The sequence below is a fragment of the Eptesicus fuscus genome, chromosome 8, assembly GCF_027574615.1.
Source record: "Eptesicus fuscus isolate TK198812 chromosome 8, DD_ASM_mEF_20220401, whole genome shotgun sequence".
In the NCBI taxonomy this organism is placed as follows: Eukaryota; Metazoa; Chordata; class Mammalia; order Chiroptera; family Vespertilionidae; genus Eptesicus; species Eptesicus fuscus.
The window spans coordinates 44,442,004-44,463,126 of record NC_072480.1 but is presented as its reverse complement, the minus strand read 5'-3'; the positions used below and the strand labels follow the sequence as shown (position 1 = coordinate 44,463,126).

At 40.0% G+C, this 21,123-nt stretch overlaps 1 protein-coding gene and 1 non-coding gene across 10 annotated transcripts in view; both read right to left on the bottom strand.

Moving 5' to 3' along the window:
* Nucleotides 1-4,273: 4,273 nt before the first annotated feature.
* Nucleotides 4,274-21,123, bottom strand: part of LMO7 (LIM domain 7) — a 214,675-nt gene continuing 197,825 nt past the window's right edge. For 7 of the 9 annotated variants that reach the window (XM_028149034.2, XM_054719855.1, XM_054719857.1 and 4 more), the window contains 9 exons: nucleotides 19,960-20,052; nucleotides 19,126-19,571; nucleotides 18,175-18,240; nucleotides 16,263-16,315; nucleotides 13,714-13,927; nucleotides 9,489-9,764; nucleotides 7,559-7,667; nucleotides 6,334-6,436; nucleotides 4,929-5,015 (listed from right to left, as the gene is read on the bottom strand). In XM_028149034.2, coding sequence (XP_028004835.2) covers nucleotides 4,993-5,015; nucleotides 6,334-6,436; nucleotides 7,559-7,667; nucleotides 9,489-9,764; nucleotides 13,714-13,927; nucleotides 16,263-16,315; nucleotides 18,175-18,240; nucleotides 19,126-19,571; nucleotides 19,960-20,052 — 1,383 coding nt within the window. In that variant the 3' untranslated portion in view covers nucleotides 4,929-4,992. Of the gene's footprint in view, nucleotides 5,016-6,333; nucleotides 6,437-7,558; nucleotides 7,668-9,488; nucleotides 9,765-13,713; nucleotides 13,928-16,262; nucleotides 16,316-18,174; nucleotides 18,241-19,125; nucleotides 19,572-19,959; nucleotides 20,053-21,123 lie in introns of all 9 variants that reach the window. The other 2 variants (XM_054719856.1, XM_028149044.2) reach the window with 1 other exon arrangement.
* On the bottom strand, nucleotides 12,866-12,964 carry MIR9256B-4 (microRNA mir-9256b-4). Its single transcript, NR_130560.1, has one exon. It is a non-coding gene; the product is annotated as a microRNA mir-9256b-4 (primary transcript).

The window sequence follows — 21,123 nt, the reverse complement described above, 5'->3', positions numbered from 1 at the left end:
AAAATTGCTTTTACTCCCTTAGTGTAAATAACTGATAGATTCTCACACCCTGTGGTCTCTTCTACCTCATACTAGAACCCTTTACATATGTGCCCCTCTCCTCCATATGAGAATAAGGATTGCTTTGTATTCATCAAATATATTCCCAGCACCTACATGTTTTATGACAAGGATCTGGAAGTTGGTTTTGTCCTGTCCCATACACATGGATTTGAAACATAAATTAAGTTTTTTTAATGCCATTTTTATGGGCATGAACTGAAACTTGTATTAGCATGCCTTTTAATCCCTCTTCCAGATTGCAAGGATGGATGTTAAAGTACTAAATAAAACAAGTAAAATCCCACTACCAGACATGTCTCTCAACTCTACCAGGCAGTAATCATTATGCTTATTCATTGGAATCTGGATCTTCCTTCCTTCCTTTCCTTCCTTCCTTCCTTCCCTCCCTCTCTCCCTCTCCTCACTCCCTCCCTCTCTTTTTTCTTTCTTTCTCTCTCTACTTTTTTGCTAGTTCTTACCCCATGATATATAAATGAAAATTTCAAGTAAAATACCAAGATTAAATCCTTGAACAGAACAAATTTAGTTTTCATATTACCTTCCTTCCTGAATTTAGCATGGCAGCAGTTCCAGGTTTTAATGTATGTAGGGGATAAAATCATCCTCTCCCCTTCTCTATGGTCATGCCTACCCATAAAATAAAAACATTAGCTTTCTCAAAAAATATTGGAGAAATCATCCTTTCTCCCTTCTCTGTTCATTGTCCCTCCCCACTGGCAGAAGAGTGATAAATACTCCCCTCCTTGGGAGAGATTGTGAATATTAGAATTTGCCACTCACGTTATGTCCTGGCTCCTCAATTCTTTTTTGATCTTGTCCTTTAAAGCTGCTTGTGTACAGCCCCATGCTGTCTTCTCTCCTCTACACGGTTAGCCCACAAACATGGAGGACAAAGAGCTCTTCTCTTTGCTACTCACGTGTTAAACTCAATTCAAGTAGGAGGAAGTAGGAAGTTTCCCAGCAAAAACGAAGCTGATAGTTTTGATACCTGCCTCTTAGAACAATTCCCAATTAACCCAGCACTCGGAGGAAAAGGGGGTACGATTCATCCTACAAGCACACAGGTAATTCTCAAGTGTGAACATTGGAGAAATGAATAGCTAGGGAATATATAAGTATATTTGTACCTATCACCTCTTTAAGAATATAAAGAGGCAATTTTCAAGAATATTTATGAAAATGTAAAACATAGAACATTCTTAAATAGTTAAAATGGCACCTAGATGACAATTTCTGACTCAGCCTCTCCCTGCTTTCCATAAAGTATAAATTAAGACATGGAAATGATGAAAATTCTTAACACTGACAATCCAACGTGAGGAATGGGAGGGGGGGTTTCCATCAATTACAATAAAGCTCAACTGTGACTCAATTTAAGGGCCCAAGGAAACAGCCGATTGGTGATTCTCTCTCATCACTGATGTTTCTATCTCTCTCTCTCCCTATCCCTTCCTCTCTGAAATCAATATATATATAATTTTAGGGCCAAAGTTGCAGGATATAAAATCAATACATACAAATCAATTGCATTTCTATGCACTAACCATGTAGCTCTTTTATAATGTTAAGTCAGTTCATTTCACTCCTCTGCTCAACCTTCCAATGTCTCCCTATCCCATTCAGAGGAATAGCCAAGTCCTCTAATGGCGGGCTGCTCTGTGCCCTCCCCTTCCCATATCTCCAGCCACCCTGTCTCTCTCTTTCCATTTCAAACCCATGATTGCTTCTTGAACACACCAAATATTCTCCTATTCTCCTCCCTCAAGACTTTTGTACTTGCTGTTCCCTAAGTCTCAAATATTTCCCCCTCAAATATCTGGGGGGTTTGCTCCCTCATTCCTTCAGGCTTTCACTCACATAGGAGAGAGGCCGCTGCCAATCTTCCATTTCCCACACTCATGGGTCCTCTTTATCCTGATCATTTGTTCTTCAATGCCCTTATCACAATATGCATGTTACATTTTCCTGTTTTTCTTTATTGGTGTCTCCCCCAACCAGAAATCTAAGCCAAATCAGAGCCCAGACCTTGTATGTGTTCATTGTTCTATCTATAGTGCTTAAAACTGTGCCTGGCATGTAAAGTTTGAATAAAAAATGTCCAGTGACTTTATCTTCCCTTGTTCCTACATAAAGTAACAACTACCCATGGGCTTATTCAGAGGTACTACAGAACCAGTGTCTTAGAAGAGAATCTCTGAAAGTTGTTCTAACAATTTGTACTAACAAAATTATTACCCACAAGTAAGATAATGTGAGCCACAAGAAGAAAAAGTCAACACACACAGAAGAAAAATCAACAGGAAAAGATTTAAAGACAAAAAAGTAGATGAAAAGGAGTAACGATTAGAAAAGATACTGGATTAAAAAAACAAACAAACAAAAATCAGGTAAGAGTTAAAGCTTGCACTACAGGTCTAACTCATTTGTGGAATATAATGAACAAAAATAGATACAGAGACAAAGAAGCATTGAACTACAGTGGGAAGGCAGGGGAGGGTTGGGGGGTGGGGTAAGGCATCAACTGAAGGACTTGTATGCATGCATATAAGGATAATCAATGGACACAGACACTGGGGGGAGAGGGGGAGGGCAAGTGCGGGGGGGAGGGAGGAGGGGAAGCCAGGGGGAGGTCAATGGAGGAAAAAGGAGACATATATACTACTATTTGTATTACTTTAACAATAAAAAAAAAGGAGACAAATATTGAAGCAGTGGCTTCTTAATTCAGCTACAGCATATTGAGGGCTACTATATGCCAGGCAGAGACAAGGCAATGGAAGTTCATTCTGGTGAACATGAGGTGAGATGGACAAGCTCATGTGCTATTTGTAAGAGTCTAAGCTGGTAGCAGCTTTTGGGAAACCACTTTGGTAACATGTACCATTACAGCCTTAAAATGCATAATCTCTGAACCAAAACTCTCATATCTATTCAAAGAATACAAAGAAATAGATGGGATCATAGAAAGTCTATTATAGAATTTATATTATAAATATTTACCTATATACATAATATATGACTATGTTATATATTATATTAAAATATTAGAAACAAGTGAGAGGTGCACAGTAGAGGAATTATCAACTAAATATTAATAGCACCAAACAATGAAGCACTATGAAACCATTAATAAAGATAAAGAGAAGTGATTTTAAGAACTTAAAAAATTCACAGAATTTAACTAAGAATGCAGGATAAATTACACAGAATAAGTTCAAAGATAGAGCTCTCATCTTTGGAGTTTGGAATTGAGAATTATATTCTTTATGTTTTAGGGCATTTGATAATTTTCATCAATAAACACATATATTACTTGAATAATCAAAAATAATAATAAATGAAAATGAACTACATTTTTCGTTTTCTCCCACATTAGAGCTCATATGTATAGTTCTAACCTATTCCAATACAGTTCTCATATCCTGAAATTATCCACTCCACTCTCATTATTATAATAGAATCAAGCAAGTTTATTTTTTTCTCAAAGCATGCTTCAGTGTTTTATTCTTTAATTCCCACTCCAGATTGCAAAACATTAGAGATATCAGTATTTTTACTGTACACATTTTCTAAACTCATTGTTATATATATTTTTAAGATATATTTTTATTTATTTCAGAGAGGAAGGGAGAGAGAGAGACACTAAGAGAGAGAGAGAGAGAGAGAACATAAATAAGAAGAGAGAATGATTGGCCATCTCCTGCACGCCCTCTACAGGGGATCAAGCCTGCAACCTGGGCATGTGCCCTGACCAGCAATTGAACCCTGACCTCCTAGTTCATAGGTCAATGCTCAACCACTGAGCCATGCCAGCTGGGCTCATTGTTTTATTCTTTTTATCACTGAGGAAGCAAAAGAATAAAGATTTTATGCAAATGATCCAACAATTCACCATTCACTTCACCTCTTACCATAAAAGCGTACTGCATTCAAAAACAGCTTCCCATCAAAAATAAAATTCTTTGTTAAAATTTTTCTATAAAAACAATATCAAGAGTGTGGTGATAGTTTCAGAGGTATACATTTATGCCCAAACTTGTCATATTGTACAGTTTATATGTGCAATTTATGATGTCAATTTATACCTCAGTGAAGATGGTAAATAAAACATAATGTCACAAAAAGTCACATACTGAAATATGACTAAAGTGCTTGGAATGTACACACACAAAAAACCACACAAGAAAAATAAATAAAAAGGAACCACTCCTTAAATGCATCAGCAATTTTATTTACAAATACAGTTAGACAGAAAGGCTCACTATTTCCTCGAGAAAATTTTTGGTATACAAACTATAATGATTTTTCATTAATGAAAAGCAGCAGTTTTCTATTGAAAACTGGCTAGTGACAATTCTAAAGAAAACAGAGCTCCCCTCATCAAGCAAATAACATTTCATATAAGCTAATTGTTTTCAAATCATAATATATAGCTGAAAAGCAGGATACAGAAAGCAAATTTGGGGGGTGCATTTTAGTGACATTTTCCATATGGTTCTGTATTAATTTAGCATACATTACAATAAACAGCAAATGCAATTATATATTTATATTAACTATTTCAAATAATGTTTTAGAACCTTTAAAAAAAAACAAAAAATAACCCTCTTCAAAACACCACTGATCATTATCAGCCTCAAAAATATTTTGAAGTTCTTTTTACCCTTGGGCTGTTAGGATGCTGAACTCAGAAAGTAAATACTGCACTTCTCCCCACACATAATTACCTCCTTATAAATAAACAACAACAAAAATACAGGTTCTACCAAGTCTATACTGCTCTGATGTAATCTACAGAGGCCAAAAAAAAAGTGTTATTCTTTAAAAAAAAGAGAGAGAGAAAGACATACAACATATATTTATAGATCTACATCAGCAGCAACCAACTCTTCTTCTATCTGCAACAGTGCTTTCGTATGGAGGCTTACATCACATGGCGGTTGGCCGTCCAGCTGATCAGGCAGGGAGAGAAGAAAGAACAGCACTTAGATTCAGAAACTCTGGAATATTGCCGTTGGGGATGCATAGCAGTAATCACTCAGAGAATGGCCTCACGAGGTAGAAAGTCACCTTGTCCACTCACTGAGGATAAAGCGAGGCAAATCACAGCCTCTGGGCACTAGAAGTCTTTGAACTGCTGGTACAGAAGCAAGTTACACTCAACTCTCTTTTATTTGTGTTGGAGAAGAGAAAAGGCATGGGTACTTTTTCCGTGGTGAGTCCCCCCAAAATAAATTCTATTTGGCTTTGAAATTTGATTAGAGAGAGAAAAGCACACACACATATACACACTCCCCCCCCCCCCCCCCCCGCCACCACCACTGCACACCCAGCCTTGACATTCTCCAAGCTCAGTGGCAGCATCCAGAGAAGGACTGGGCTGCTGGGGTACGAAGACTCAGACCCCGCTGACAGATAAAAGAGAGTTGACTGGGCTGAAACCATTGCCAAACCACTCTTCACATAAAGGGCCATATAAATACCTCCGAGTTCAAAAGCAAAGGGATTTGCTGAAACCACTTCTAACACCCTTTCACAATGGGAAGAAACACATGTTACCAGCATCAAGGTTCAAAATATACACGGCAGTAATGGTTGTCTTCGTGGAGCTATAGGCAAAACGCAATCTAATCGTGCTACCCTAGGTTTCCCAGCACACTTAGAAACAAAAACATGATTAGACGCAAAATAGCATGTGAAGTTGTTGAAAAACTCAACTTTTCCGAAAATAACAGTGAAATGCCATATAATCAGACTTAATGCTCTCCTTTTAAAAATGTGTATGTTGACATCTGATTACATAATAACGAAGCATAAACTGACTATTCTTGATGACCTTTTAAACCACAGTTTTTAAAACTGATCATATTCTAAATCACATCATCAGAGCCCATTGTTAAATAATAGAAATCAGCTAATGATGAGAGAACAATTGATGACAGTCTACACCAAAAATTCATTTTAACTGTGTTTCGATTTGTTCGGATCCTCCGGTCATTAGCAGTTTCTCCAGACGGAGCAGACCACACAGGACATCGTCCTGACTCGGGCACACGCCCCTCTCCAGTTCCTCAGCCCCACCACCCGCCCTGTGTGGCTGCACTCCTGAGCTCTGACCCACCCACCGTACCCTCTTGGAATGGGTGGGCCACACTAAGATTCCTGAGACCTGGGGTTCGAGGGGGAGATGGGCGCAGGTTCAGGGAAATGCATGGGAACGCGCGGTTTCCTTAAAAGACTAGAAATTTTCTCCCTGATTTGCTCTCTTACATTTGAGTCGGAGATAGCAGTTGTTGCAGTACAGTTGGTTGTTTCGGATTCTGACTTCGGCTCCTGAGGAAGAGCCTCCGAGGTCACACTCACAGGCAACACACTGGAGAACAAACAAAACAACACAAAAACAAAAGGCACGCGCGGTGAGCTCAAGAAAGGTTGGGGCACTCCTGGAAAAAACAACTGAGCAAAATGCAGCTTCTAAGCTCTTAAATTTGTTTCAGGAAAAAAAAAAAAAAAAGCCAAAAGATAACTAGTAGATTAAAATCAAGCCTGCTAGATGAGACATTAAAGATTTCATAAAGCCAATTTTAAGAGCCAAGATGATCATTCTAAATATACCAAAAGAGCAAAAATGATTCACTGACTGGCTTTAAGAAAGCGAGTCTTCTCTTCTCTCCGGGGAATGAGAGAGGATGAAGCACCACATGACAAAACCGAGGGAGTGAATGAACCCTGGGAGACTGGCACTGCCCTCTGGGGTAGGACTCGCCCAGGGCCCCCACTGCACCAGCCTGGCAAGTGTCCTCACAGGGTGCTTTCACCTCAAGGCTGGGCATTTTGGTTCCAAGGGCTCCAACACTAATAATTTTGACTCATTTCTGCTTTCCCTTGAAACAGCCCACGCCAGCAATATACAAGCTGTGGTCTGTGGGACTCTGGGATCAACAACCGGAATCACTCTTTGGCCCAACACAAGTTCAAATAGATGTGTCTCTAAAGACAGTTACCGCAAAATAAAGTTGCTACAGCCTTAGTTCTTTCTTATGTGCAAGCAACCATCAAGTGCAAGCAGCTGTGCAATTGTAAAAATATTTCCCATGCTTTTCCTTACAGACTCTCCCTAGTCAAAGCTAGGCTTTTAGATACTTCTATAATCCCCTTCCCATCCCCATGCTGTTACTGACATTATTAAATTACATTTCAAATATGCCTAGGACCACATCACAGAGAAAGCATTTATGCACTGTAAATTTTACTAATGGAATCTTAACAGATTGGAGATGGGAAGTGCAGAGCATTTCTACAACTTTTGAAGCCAGGTGCAGGATTTGAGAACTAAGTAGTAGCAAGCAATCTGAGATTCAAAATGCAGCACAGACCGACAAATACAGCAGCACCTCGCTCGCTAATGGCATGTCCACACCCAGCGCGCAAAGCAGCCATGCGCTCTCCAAGCAAAGCTTTGCGGGGCAGCAGCGGCTGTTTATCTTAATCTCACCTTAAAACAATATAAATGATAACAAAGACCCAGGGACTCGATGATCATGGCTGCTCCTTTGCCCAGAATGTTATTACAGTAGGAGCACACGCGCTTCCCACTGACTGACCTAGATGCAGAACGAGAGTGGAATGGAGGCTTTCATCCGTGCAGCTCAAGGTTATCATTTTACAATCACGCTCGGGTGTTAACATTAACAATTTAGGAAAGTCTCTCATCTGTGGGAGGAAACGTTTCACCAGCCAATCAACATGTGCCCTGATTACATTATGCCTTGAAGGATCTCTGTGATGGTTGAGAAATCCTTGATACCTATTCAATAAATGAACCATTTTTGGTGTAATTAGTCCACTCTGCATTTCGAGACGCTATCCTCCTTAGATCAATTTCTACTCAGCAGTAGTCTCCCCTCTTCCAAAGCACAACTCTAAGTACATCATCTCTCCCATGAGAACACCAAAACAGCAGCCTCACAACTTCTTCCGAAAGGCATTGTGAGCTACCCTCCCAATCTCAGTTTCCCATCCTCTTCCTCATTCGCCCAGTATTTCATTTAAACAGAAGTAGCTGCTTTCCTTGCTGTGCCGCTGGCCTGACTGCCTCTGCGGAGAACGAAATGGAAAAAGCCTGTCAGCTACCATGTAGATAAGTAAGGAGAGTGTCTACCTCCCTTTGGATACGAGTCTCACCTTCTCTCCAAGGTGGGAAGGGTTAGGCCACTGCTTTCCTCTGGCTGCCACGGTACTAGCCTCGCACTTGAGTGGCACTGAAAGGGCACAGCTGTGGAGTGCCTCATGTCAGAGCACCACCTCCCAGACACAGGCCTCTTCAGGCAGAAAAGCCCTGGCCTGTCTCCTGTGTGTTCTCCCAGGGGCGGGGGGGAGGGGGGGCTTCTCAGGAAATGGGTACTGTCTCCCCCACACATGGCCTTCATCTTCCTCCATAACGGACCATAAATTCTCACCCCATCCTTTCTCAATTCAAACTCCCTGATGCATTTTATAGATCCTGGAACAAGCAACATTTTTAGATGGATCTAAAATATATTCTCTTAAGAAAAAAAGCCCTTTATTTAATGGCTAAAAAAAAAATTTTAAAAATCCCAGTACCAATCATTGTGTTTCTCCTTTGCAGTATTTCATTTGCATGAGAAGCAGTATATGCTAGTAGCACTACTTTTGGGTAACAGCAGAAACACTGCTGTGTGTGGCTTCATGAAGCCTCGGTGATCAGTGGAGAAGCTACGCAGATCTAAACACCCAACACCTGCCGCTATCTGAGCTTCCCTCCATAGCAAAAGGCATGTTTTTATTCAAGACCTATGGTTATAACTCTTCCACAGTTCTCATGGCATATGATCCACAGAATCAGCTGATGTAGTCTGAACAAAATGTCGGCAAACCAGTAAGAGGCAGGCAATCGTTTTGGAAATCAAGAACCAAAAAAACTCCCAGTATCTAACTACTTAGAAGATCCATAGACAATGGAGCTTGGTTACAATGCTTTCCTCTTATGCTCAGTTTCTATAAAATGAGTTTGTATTGTCTCATTAAAACAGCCAACCCTTTTACAAGACTGCGTTTGTTCATAAATTTCAAATGCATTCATAGGCTACTGTATATCTGTATGATTGCATATTGAGAACTATTCAGGTACATCTGTATCCAAGACACTGACCACAGCACCAGCCAATGAGACAGCGGCAATGACGCTGGCATCTGAAAGGTCACCAATGGCTTCAGGAGACATCCATAAATGCTCTTAGAAAGGCATGAAGAAAGCCCTTTTAACTGATCTGACAAAAGAACACTGAACTTGATACATTCAAAAAGGCATGGCTTTCCTTGGGACGCTGGGACAAGATTTGGAGTGAATTTTAATGAAAAAATACCCCTGAAACTGAGAAAAGGAGAAACCCAGAGGGCCTCACCTGTTGCGTGGCTGGGATGGTGAAGTTGAAGGGAAATGGCTGCGGGGAGTGGGGGACGGCGCGGGGCTGGTCTTCACGGGCCCCGCGGCAGGAGGGGGTACGCTGGAGGACGGGTTTCGCATGTAGGCACGGTTGGACGTGGACACCAGCTGAGGGGGTGGGCGGCTGAAGTCTTGGACAGAGGAAGAAGCATAGACCCCCGTGGACTGACTGAGCCACGGGGACTGTCTCCAAGAACTGGACCTGGGGGACTCCAGGTTATCTAGAGATTCGCCTCTGAAACAGACAAAGGATTAGTCACAATTACATAACACAGTCAACTAGGAACTCTTTAACATCACAGCCACTAAAACATCAATTTTATATATTTTATAAGCAGGTATTAACCTAACAAGTCCAATTACATATAAATTTACTTTTAAAACTGAAGTTTCTTTTCATCAGAGGCATCCCGGTATTTCATATTCAGTTAACCTTCACTGATTTCTACTTTTATTTACTTGGTGCTCAGGTTAAAGAATAAATGCCAAAGTAGAAAGGAAAATACAAAGAAAAATATTTTTTAAATAAAATACTCAGAGACCACATATATTTGCCCTTTAAATCTTTAACTGTTTAGACATACCAATCTTCATTTTTTAGACCCCAAACAAATGAAACCACACACACCTTTTTAAACACTTACATATGTCAGGTATTAGAGTAAACATTGTCACAAAACATACTGAATTATTTAATCTTCACAATACTAGTGACTCAGTGCGTAAAATCGTGAGACCCTGCCCACCCCGCCCTCCCACCCACTGCCTCGCCCTAACACCCTAACCCAGTGGTCAGCAAACTCATTAGTCAACAGAGCCAAATATCAACAGTACAACAATTGAAATTTCTTTTGAGAGCCAAATTTTTTAAATTTAAACTTCTTCCAACGCCACTTCTTCAAAATAGACTCGCCCAGCCCGTGGTATTTTGTGGAAGAGCCACACTCAAGGGGCCAAAGAGCCAGCCCTAACCTCTCAACCCAGAGCTTGAGCACACATGGCCCCACCCCTGACCCCTCCGGCCTTCTCTGGCCCATTCAAGCCCCGCCCTCAGTCCCAGGAGTTGCCTCAGGCTGGTCCCACCTCTTCCAGGCATGTCCCCACTTCCACCCCATCTCCAGAGCAACACAGCGGCTCCGCCCCGCCATGCACCCAGCCTCCTGCTGAACGGTTGTTACAGGGTGAGGGCATCACAACTATTAGCATATTAGCTCTTTATTACATAGGATATTCTCATAGAAGTTAACTTGTCCATAAGAAAAAGAGCTAGCCAGTGGTGGACTGGCTTTTAAACCAAAGCCTCCCTGATTCCAAAGTAATCCAGGCCGTTGCTACTGTGTAGCCCTCATTCACTCACCACCAAAACCTCATACAAATACAAAGTTTGGGAAAACTCTCTTAAATGAAGTAATATACTTACATTAATTCTGTTCTATAAAGAATGACTCTAAATTATGAGGGTATGTTTCTACCTAGTCAAATTTTGTTATTATTTTTAAAATTTTATCTCTTATCCCAAATTTTAAAAATATATTTTTTTTCTTTTGAAGTTATAGAAGTACTACATCATCATGATGAGAAAGACCCAGGCAGCAGAGAAGGGTATCTGAAGGAGGAAAAAGGTTTTCCCCTCTCTCACCACAATTTACCTGTGCTAATCCCAAAAGTTGCCATTATTAACTGTGTTTCCTTCTACAAATTGACATATGTAAGTATAGCAATGTCTATAGTCATATGCAATATATGTGATGTGTTTACCATTCTTAAACAAATAGGATTATTCTATAATGCATATTCTTTATAACTTGCTTTATTCCATGTAATATACATTGTCTTAGAACTATCTTCATGTCAGTTGATGTGATATGACACTTTCGTGGCCCCCCAATGGACCATCCCTCCCAGCATCCATGCCCTTGTGTAGTCCCCTCTCACTGATTCTGGGTTTGGCCATGTGACATGTAGACCTATGGGACATAGCAAGAATGATACAAATGGAGGTTTTCTAATAAGCATTAGGCTTATCCTCTTGCAAGGTTTCCTCTTAGAATCCAGGTGCTGTGTCATGATGATGCCCAAGCAGCTTTGTGGAGAGCCCACATGGAGAAGAGAGGCTCCCAGCCGAGTTCTCAGTGGAGCCTCTCCCTCAGGGGTCAGCAAAGCGCAGCCCACAGCGAGCCTATGGAAAACTCGTGAGTGAAGGGTATTTCATATTTTCAGTCATAAAACAACCAGAACAAAGAAAATCTGACAGAGACTTATGTGACCTACAAAGTAAATTATTTACTATCTGTCTTCATACAAAAAAATTTGCCAGCCCGGCTCTGAATGACTACAGCTGTCCAGGTGCCCTACCAACACCATGTAAAAAACTGCCCAGTCGACCCTCAGAACTGTGAGATGTGAATCATTATTTTAACCCACAAAGTTTTGAGCAGCAATATGCCGCTTTCAATTCTTTAATAGTTGTATCATATTCTACCTAATCTGTGAGCCACCCTTTATTTAACAAGTACTAGGGACACTTTTCTTTTAATTGTATATTTAATAATATTTAAGTATAGGCCCTGGATAGGTAGCTCAGTTGGTTAGAGTGTCGCCCCAATGAGCCAAGATTGCAGGTTCAATCCCCAGTCAGGGTACACACAAGAACCAACCAGTGAATGCATAAATGGGTGGAACAACAAATCAATCTCTCTCTCTCTCTCTCTCTCTCTCTCTCTCTCTCTCCCTCTCTCCCTCTCTCTCCCTCCCTCCTTCCCTTCTTCCCTCCCTCCCTTCCTCTTTCCCTCTCTCTCTCTCTTCCCCCCAATCAATAAAATAATAATAATAATAAAGTATATATTCTTTGATGTATCTTTTCATACTTAACCAAACATATCCAGAAGATAAAGTGCCAGAAACTAAAGTGCTCACAGGGCACAAGCAAACACTTCTGCTCAATAATCACTGAAAAACCATCCAACCAATCAGGAAGAACTTTTGTTTCCTTATATATTCGTCAATACTAGACTTACACACTCATTTTAACTCTCTACAAATCCTATATACACTGAGTGGACAGATTATTATGATCGCTTAACACATAATAATCTGACCACTCGGTATGTGTGTGCGTGTGTGTGTGTTAGAGGCCCAATGCATGAATTCGGTGTGTGTGTGTGTGTGTGTGTGTGTGTGTGTGTGTGTGTGTGTATTAGAGGCCCAGTGCATGAATTTGTGCATGGGTGGGGTCCAGCCAGCATGGCCAAGTGGAGGGGTCATGGGCGGTTGGCCAGCCTGCCTGCTGGTCGAACTCCTGGTCGAGGGGACAATTTGCATATTAGCTTTTTATTATATAGGATTATATAGGATATACACTGAGTGGCCTGATTATTATGCGTTCAGAGATCATAATAATCTGGCCACTCAGTGTATATTGATCTTTTCTATGTATAAAGACTTTATTTCTATGAACTATCTATTCTTATCAATTATCTGTTTCTATAAAGCAGTCAGGGTTTATCTACTGATTTACAAAAGTTAGTTGTACATTGAGATAATTAGCCCTTTGCCTGTAATGTGTTGCAAATAATCTTCCTTAGTTTCTTGGAAATACTGAATGAAAGTAGCCTTAGTATTCATTTACACAAAATACATCTTTTAAAATGTTCATCCTCTCATCTCCAATTAATTTATATCTATGTACTTTTTCAGAAAGTTAAAAAAATTGAGTTTTCACACTCTGTGAACACAATTATAATTCCAATCTAACCATTTTCTCATTATAAACAAATAAACAGAAGCTTAATTTTATTTTAAGTCCAGCATCCAAGGAAGCACCAAGAACTGCATGAATTATTTAAGTGCCCAAATCACACTGTAGACTTTTACATCCAGCTTTAAAACCTATTAGTCATTTGGTTTAGTCCACATGTATTCCCTGCTTGAGCCACAGTCTCCCCATGTGGAAAACAGAAAGCTTATCCCTGCCTCAAAACATTTTCCCCAGACAAAGCAACTGGTATGGGTCTGGCACCTAATGAGTGCCCATTGACATTTGCTTTACTTCCCTCTCTCCCACTAAATCTTGGATTAAGAGAAGAAATTATGATATCTCTTCACTCAAAGCAGCCAGCATGTCTAGAAATTAAATATTTGCCTCACAGCACAGAAGAGGAAGTAATTCCTAAAATGTCTCGCACCTTCTCATAATCCCAGGCAGACAAATGGGCTCTTTATTGACGCTGGAACTGCGCTGACGGATCCAGCTGCTGTCAGTGTGAAGGGATGTCCTCTTCCTCATTTCTTGAAGGATCTGTTGCCTCTCCAACTCTGCTTCTGATGGACCTTGTTCCTTCTTGGCGCTCCTCTGTGATGAGCTACCGTTCCCAACTCGGTCTAAATATTTATGGCTTCCTAAATTAAAAACACATCCAGAGCTGCAGGGTTAGCACATTAAAAAAAGATAGCGGATGCATCTCCAAATACGAGTGTAGCAAAAATGTGCCATTGTGCACATATGCTAACATTATCAATTCTCAATGAGGCTGCTGCCTGGGAACCTACTCCTGGAAATTCCAATTCCACACCCAGAGGCACATCAGAGAGCGCACTCAGGAAAACTAAGGAGGCTGCCTGAAAAGGAGACAAGCACATTGATTTCAGCAATAGGAAGTTTCTCCATGGTCATCCAGAAGCAGTTTCTCGTCCACTTTTCCCTTCCTTACTAAATTAAGTCAATCGAGCTCATGCTCACTGAATGCTTGCTGTGACAACTCCACAGGGAGCTGGGAGTTCTCTTAAAAAACTTGCACTCCCCCTGGGGAGAGAGTGAAGACATACATGCATACATCTGTAGATGCCATGGCTAGAGTCTCCACGGTATAAGTCTATGACTTTAAGTCATGACCAAATTGAAGAAATAAGAGCACATTCAATCACTACACTGGGTTTTGTGAAACTGAAAAATAGCCAAGTTGCCAAAGGATAACCCACGGATGTCATGAGACTGGTTTCTCTTCTATGAAACTGACAAAGCTACAAGTCAAATTTGTGAATGAAAATTAAGTCAAGTTTCATCCTGAAGGCTTTGTCTCATTGGATTTGCTGGTTAATTTCTGGTTTGGTTAGAACACCCATAACTTTGAAATCCTCCCCACCTTGATTTGGATTAGGAAATTTCACCTAGTGATGTATTTTCTTTTCCTTTCCAGATTCACTGCTATTGTCATTCTTTCAAAATTCATGATGTGTCTCTGCCTTAGTTCATCTTCAAGTAAGCCATGAATAAGGCCGCCAAAGGTTCCTTATGTGCATCTATGTTTATATGTGTGTATCACACAACTCACCAATTTCGTCAGATTTGAAATGCAACGTTTTCTATTTTAAAAGTACCTTATTGGCATAACCAAGTTTTTTAGTAAAATATTTGATAACTTCTACTGCCCGCAATTTATTTAGTTAAGGGGAGAAGACATACTTGCCAGAATAGTCAGGTTAATAACACCAGCCACAGATATTAATGAAACAATTTCAGAGAATCACACTTGCCATTACTAACAGGTCATGTCTTTAAGTTCAGGAGAAAATATTATCAATGCAGGTTAAAAATGTTTCATGGCAGACAGAAGTACTTAAACCTTCATTTTCAGGGTGGTTAGTGGCAAATTCTGGGGAGAAGAAACCAGAAATCCAAATAGGTGAGACCAGAAGAACCAGGTTTCAGAAAGCATCTGGTAAGTTGGAAACTGAGAGAGAGAACACTTTGGTTATAGTTGAGTGTTCCTAGTGGGAAAAACAGCAAAAGAGGCTGGAAAGATAAACTAGGACCAGATGATGAAAAGGAAAGGGATCATAGAACCTAATAAAAACTGTAAATTCTGCAAGTCTCAACAAGAAGTGACAAACTGGCTTCCACCAGACCATTCAGACCTGTACATGTGGTATGGCTCACAGAGGGTTTTAAATTTTTAAATTCCTTGTCAGTGCTTAAAATATAATACGAAAATCCAGAGTTTGTTTGTTTTACTTCTCTTGCAATAGAAATGGTCAGTAATCACAGGCTTGCATTCTCCCACTTGGCAGTAACAGGCTGGAGCTGGGAAGGAGTGGCTGTCCCCTTAGATGGGTGTGTTCATGTTCACCAAGTTCACCTCAACCCTCACCTGGACCTCCATTCGTTTACATAGATGACCAAAACCCTGCCTCCACAAAGCCTGGTATGCAAACCTTGCATAAAATGATGCCTTTTTCTTAGTTTTTTTTCTTAGCTGTATAACATCAGCTACATGTGTACCTAGAAAGGCACTTTATACTAACAATATCGGGTTCCAAATTGTTTTTGCCAAGTTAGTGAAATCATTAACATTTTGGATTTTCTGACATCTAAGTGTACAATTTCTACTTTATATACAATTTTTAGGTCCCCTAGTATTCTGCAGAAAACTTTTCTGTCCCCATTCCTTTAGCTACAAGATGAAATCTACTATACAAAATTCTATCAGCAGCACTTGACAAAATTCCCACATATTTCATTAGCTATTTAAAACCATTTTAAGGTCCCAGTACTCCCCCCATTATAAAGTAAGGCCAAAATAAGCAAAAGATAGTTTTGTTTTTAAACACAAATGCTAAAAATATTCGGTATTTTAACTATGTAATCTTAATGAACCGGAAATATCTTGACCTTAAAAATAGTGATCGTAGCATGTGATAGTATAAATAAACAATTTTGAAAAAACTTCACATTTACCATTTTTATTTGTGGAGAAATCATCCAGCTCGGTAGTGGATCTGGATTTATTCCTAGAACACAGAACACAGTATATTACACATGTCTCATTAAGAACATCCTTTTCATATCTATGAAGAACCAAAAATATAACTTTTTAAAGAAGCAATTTATTTCCTATGTCTCTTGAGAACTACATTTATTTTTATATCAAAGAATTTTTCATGTTGCACAAGCTAGCAGGAAGCAGTGACATCTCTAGAGGAGAGAAGAGCTTGATGCTAGAAATATATAATCATGTGAAAATCTCCTCCATCTTGTACAATGACTAAGCTTATGATTTGACCCAATTATGTACTTGGACTCTCTTCCAAATCCCAGTCTTACTGGGATGTACAAAGCTTTTGTCATCAGGGTACCTAACATCAGACGGTCCTACTTGCTTCATACTGTCCACAGGGATTGGGCCTAAACCGGCAGTGGGACATCCCCTGAGGGGTCCCAGAGTGGAGAGGGTGCAGGCTGGGCTGAGGGACACCCCACACACACACGAATTTCGTGCACCAGGCCACTAGTATATAATAATGTAATGTGACTGTTAGAACGTTCATGAATGGTTTCATTTGTATTAACATAGAAGAAAATACTTTTATGACACACTCCTTAATTCCTTGAGGGCATGCTACATCACAAATGCCTAAGTATTTCATATTTTTGAGGATTCCTTAAGTTTCCTTTCTCTACAGTCTAATGATTTTCTCCAGGTAATGAGCTATATAATTAAAGCTTACTTAAATATACAAAGAAACCCATAGCTTTAAAAAAGAGATATACATATTTTAATCATCTACAGGTACCCAGAACCACGTATTATAAGTCAGGTCATTCACCACTAGAACTTTTTCCTAGCTGAATATCAGCCCGTCATTACCTGTATAGTCCTTTTCTTTTCCTATCTACCCTGAGCCCTAGTCAGTCTCCTGACTGCCTATACAGATGAGTCTTTCCTTATCTAGAAGGCAAACTTCCTAAAGAAATTTCAGCTCTGAAAACACAAATTAATGTCATACACTGGATATTTTTATTCTGTGTAACGATTTCAAAAGTGCAAGTCATTTTTAAAATTATTTAAAAACATGAAACTTAATGTTTTAGGAAATTTTGAAGAAGTACATATAACTTTTCAGATACCTGAAATCATATCTGTATTCCCTCAAAACTGACCAGTAGTTATAATCAAATTAAGAGAGGGGCCACATTTCTCATTTCAGATGTCCACATGTAACTTCATTCTGGGCAAGCCTATGCCATGGCTTATAATTGCTTTTTAAAAAGATGTTAAGGTAGATTGCAAAAAATGAACACAATTCTCCCCCTGTGCCCATTCCCCATGCATTATGGCCCCTCCCGTAAAGAGGTAGAATTCTTCTCCTCTCTGTGAACTTGGGCTGGCCCTGTGACTTTACTTGAAATAGTAGAATGTGGCAGAAGCAATGGTGTGCCAGGTCAGAACTGAGCCTGCGAGGTGCCCGGCATGCTTCCTCTCTTTAATTCTCTCTCTTGGCCACCATGTATGCAAGGCTGCACTGCTTTGCTGCATGTTGAAAAGCATACAATCCAGTTGGTCTCATTGCTCCAGCTGACTACCAGCCAACTCCCCAAAAGTTTACCTAGTAAACTGGTAGTAGATGCATGATGAGCGCAAGCAACTAAAAGAACTGTCAACTGAGTTCAGCCCAACAATCTGACCCACAAAATCATAAATGAAGTTACTAAGTTGAGGGGTAGTTTTACATATCAACCAGCAAGTTCTCTTTGCATCCCACAAAAGATCAAGAGCTACAGTAGTTCTACAAAAACACCTAGGCAAGCCCTCAGAAATTCATATGAAGTCAATTACTCCTACCAAATTACAATGAAATGTTCTACACACCTGTCACTAGGAAGCAAACCTGAAGATTCTTCCTCTCCCTTCAGTGTATCATAGGAATCAACAGGCCTGAAAGATGGAAAAGGTTTATGATAAAAATAAAACTTTGATGCCTCCCATGGGTTTAAGAAATAGATAACAAAATTATGTTATTCTAGCACCTGTCTGAGAATAGTCTCTTGGTTGAAAACTAAACACACAGAAGTATTTCAATCAATCATTGAAGAAAACAGACCTACAGCTACCAACAGACATTTGCAATTCATTCCACAAATACATGCTGTGTGCCTGGTACGACCCAGTAGGGTTCTAGGGAAACAAAACAAACTTATTGGCCTCCTAATGCTTACATTTTAGAGGGGCATGCAGGCCAATTATAAGCCAATAAATGCATACTATAAAGCAGAGAAGGGCACATGGAGAAAAGGAATAGGGTGAGCCATGTTTTTTCAGATGAGGCATTTTGGAAAGTTTGAGAAGGTGACATTGGATCAGTGACTTAAACAAGATGAGTAAGACAACAAACATGTGAGGGAACACTTCTCCAGGCACAGGAACTAGAAAATGCAAAAATCCAAGGGCAGAACATGTTGTGCATTTTCAAGATAGGAAAGGGGTGACAGTGCAGCTATAACCCACCAAGTGAGGGGAAGTCAGAGGAAGGTGGGTAGACCAAAGGGCCAAGCCACTTCACACAAGCCTTCTAAGGCCCTGGGGAGGAGGTCAGGTGGTCTCTAATGGGAGGGAAGCCACTTGGAGACTCTGAGCAGGAAAGTAAGGTGACAGGCTCATAGTTACAATGGGGTGGGGTCACTCTGGCTGCTTGTGTTCATTTGTGTAGAGAACGGATGGTAGGGAGCAGGAAAACCAATTAGGTGCCTTCAAAGTGAGGAATGGATACAGCTAAGCCAAGCCAACTGAAAATCACATGTACCCATTGGCAAGGGAACAGACCTTCTATACTGGTATATTCTGACGGACGTTTCCCTCTCTCTCTCTGCCTGGTGCTTCTGTTCTTCTGTGTGACGCTTCTGCTCCTCGGCCTGGCGCTTCTGCTCCTCTGCCTGGCGCTTCTGCTCCTCTGCCTGGCGGCGCATCTGTTCTTCTGCGTAGCGCTTCTGCTCCTCAGCCTCAGCCTGACGCCGCATCTCCTCCTGCTCTTCCTGATATTGTTGCTCCTTCAGTTCCCTCTCTTTCTCAATAGTGAGTTGTTCCTGCAGCTTCTTTCTTTGGTCCTCAATCATACCATCCTCATGCCACTGTCTCCTCTCCTCTTCTCCTGCTCGGGTTCCTTCCCTGTCAGAAGACTTGGACCCTTCATCCCAGGTGGCTTCCAAGGTGGCAACAGTGGGCTCCCGTGTGGTCAGAGCTATGGTGTTTGAGTTCAGGACCATCAGCTCCTGCACAACCAGGGGATGGGGGGGGAGAGAATTTGATTAAGATAGGTCTATATTCAGTTTTTAATGATATTTATTGTAGTTGGCACAGAATTCTATTGAAATGATGTTAAATTTTATCACTAACAAAGCCACACATGGGTGACGGAGATGTAACTTAGAAGAGGAAGATACATTTAAGAGTCTGTAGATAAAATAATTTAATTATTCAGTAGAGAAACTAGGAGAAATGTTGAAATATCAAAGCAAAGTTCTGATAAATCAGAGCTCATTATATTTTTCAAAGAGCTACGTTGGCAAGTATGTGACACAAGCCAAGTGAAATGTACAGTCTTCCATTTTTCAGCAGATTTCATCAAGACAGAGAAGGAAGAACATGTTCCAATACTACCTCATTCAAGAACTTGTAATTCTCTCTCTCAGCCTCCTGCTGAGCTCTGTGCCACTCTTCCCTTAGTTTCTCCTGCTCACGTTGGTATTTTTCCTACAAAAAAAATTATAGCATATCGATTAATTAGCTAATTAATAGGCTGATGTTAACCTTTTTCATTAGCAGCTTTGCTAGCCCCACCTTTCACCTCAATCTTCAAAGACAGAGATATTTATTTTAACCAATCAAATTTTAGTCCTCAAAATAGAAAATACCTTATATTGAAGTAAAATGCAGGTGCCGGGAAAGGGTAGACATTCAGAATTGTACCCAAATGCACCCTTTAACATGGTTGCAATTCATTAAAGCCCCTAAAGCTAACTGTAAGGGGGACCGAATTTCTCTGAATAAACTGGCAGTAAGTCCTCACAAAGCCTCCTACTCATACAAAAATCTTATGTTCATTGCAGCATTATACACTATGGCCAAAACATGGAAACAACCTAAGTGTCCTTCGATGGATGACTTGATAAAGAAGATGTGAACATATATTTACTTGAATACTACTCAGCTATCAGAAAGGATAGAATATTATCATTTGCAACAGTATGGCTGGATCTTAAGAGTATTGTACTAAATGAAATCAGTCAGAAAGAAAAGGACAAGAACCATATGGTTTCACCTATATGTGGGATATAAAACAGAAAACAACAAACAAACAAAAGATACAAATAAACTCATAGACACAGACAACAGAATGGTGGTTAACAGAGAGGAAAGGGATGAGGGGAGGAGGAAGAGAATAAAGGAGCCAAGTATATGGTGATGGAGGGAGACCAGACTTTGGGTGGTGAGTACACAATGGAATATACAGATGATGTATTACAGAACTGTACACACAAAAATTATAAAATGTTATTGACCAGTGTCACCCAAATAAATTTAATTTAAAAAATAGTACGTAGAAAAAAAAAAAATAAATCCAAACTAGAGTGCCTCGTATTTTCTAAAAATAAACACAAGGGTTAATAAATGATTTTAAAAGGAGGATTCTGGAAAGATAACTGTCTTTGCATTTTAATAGAAAATTATTTTAATACAAAAAAATAATCATTGTATGTTAATACAAAATGTACTACCTATCAAAGTATTTGTTAATTATCAGGTTACTGGCTTTTTAAATTT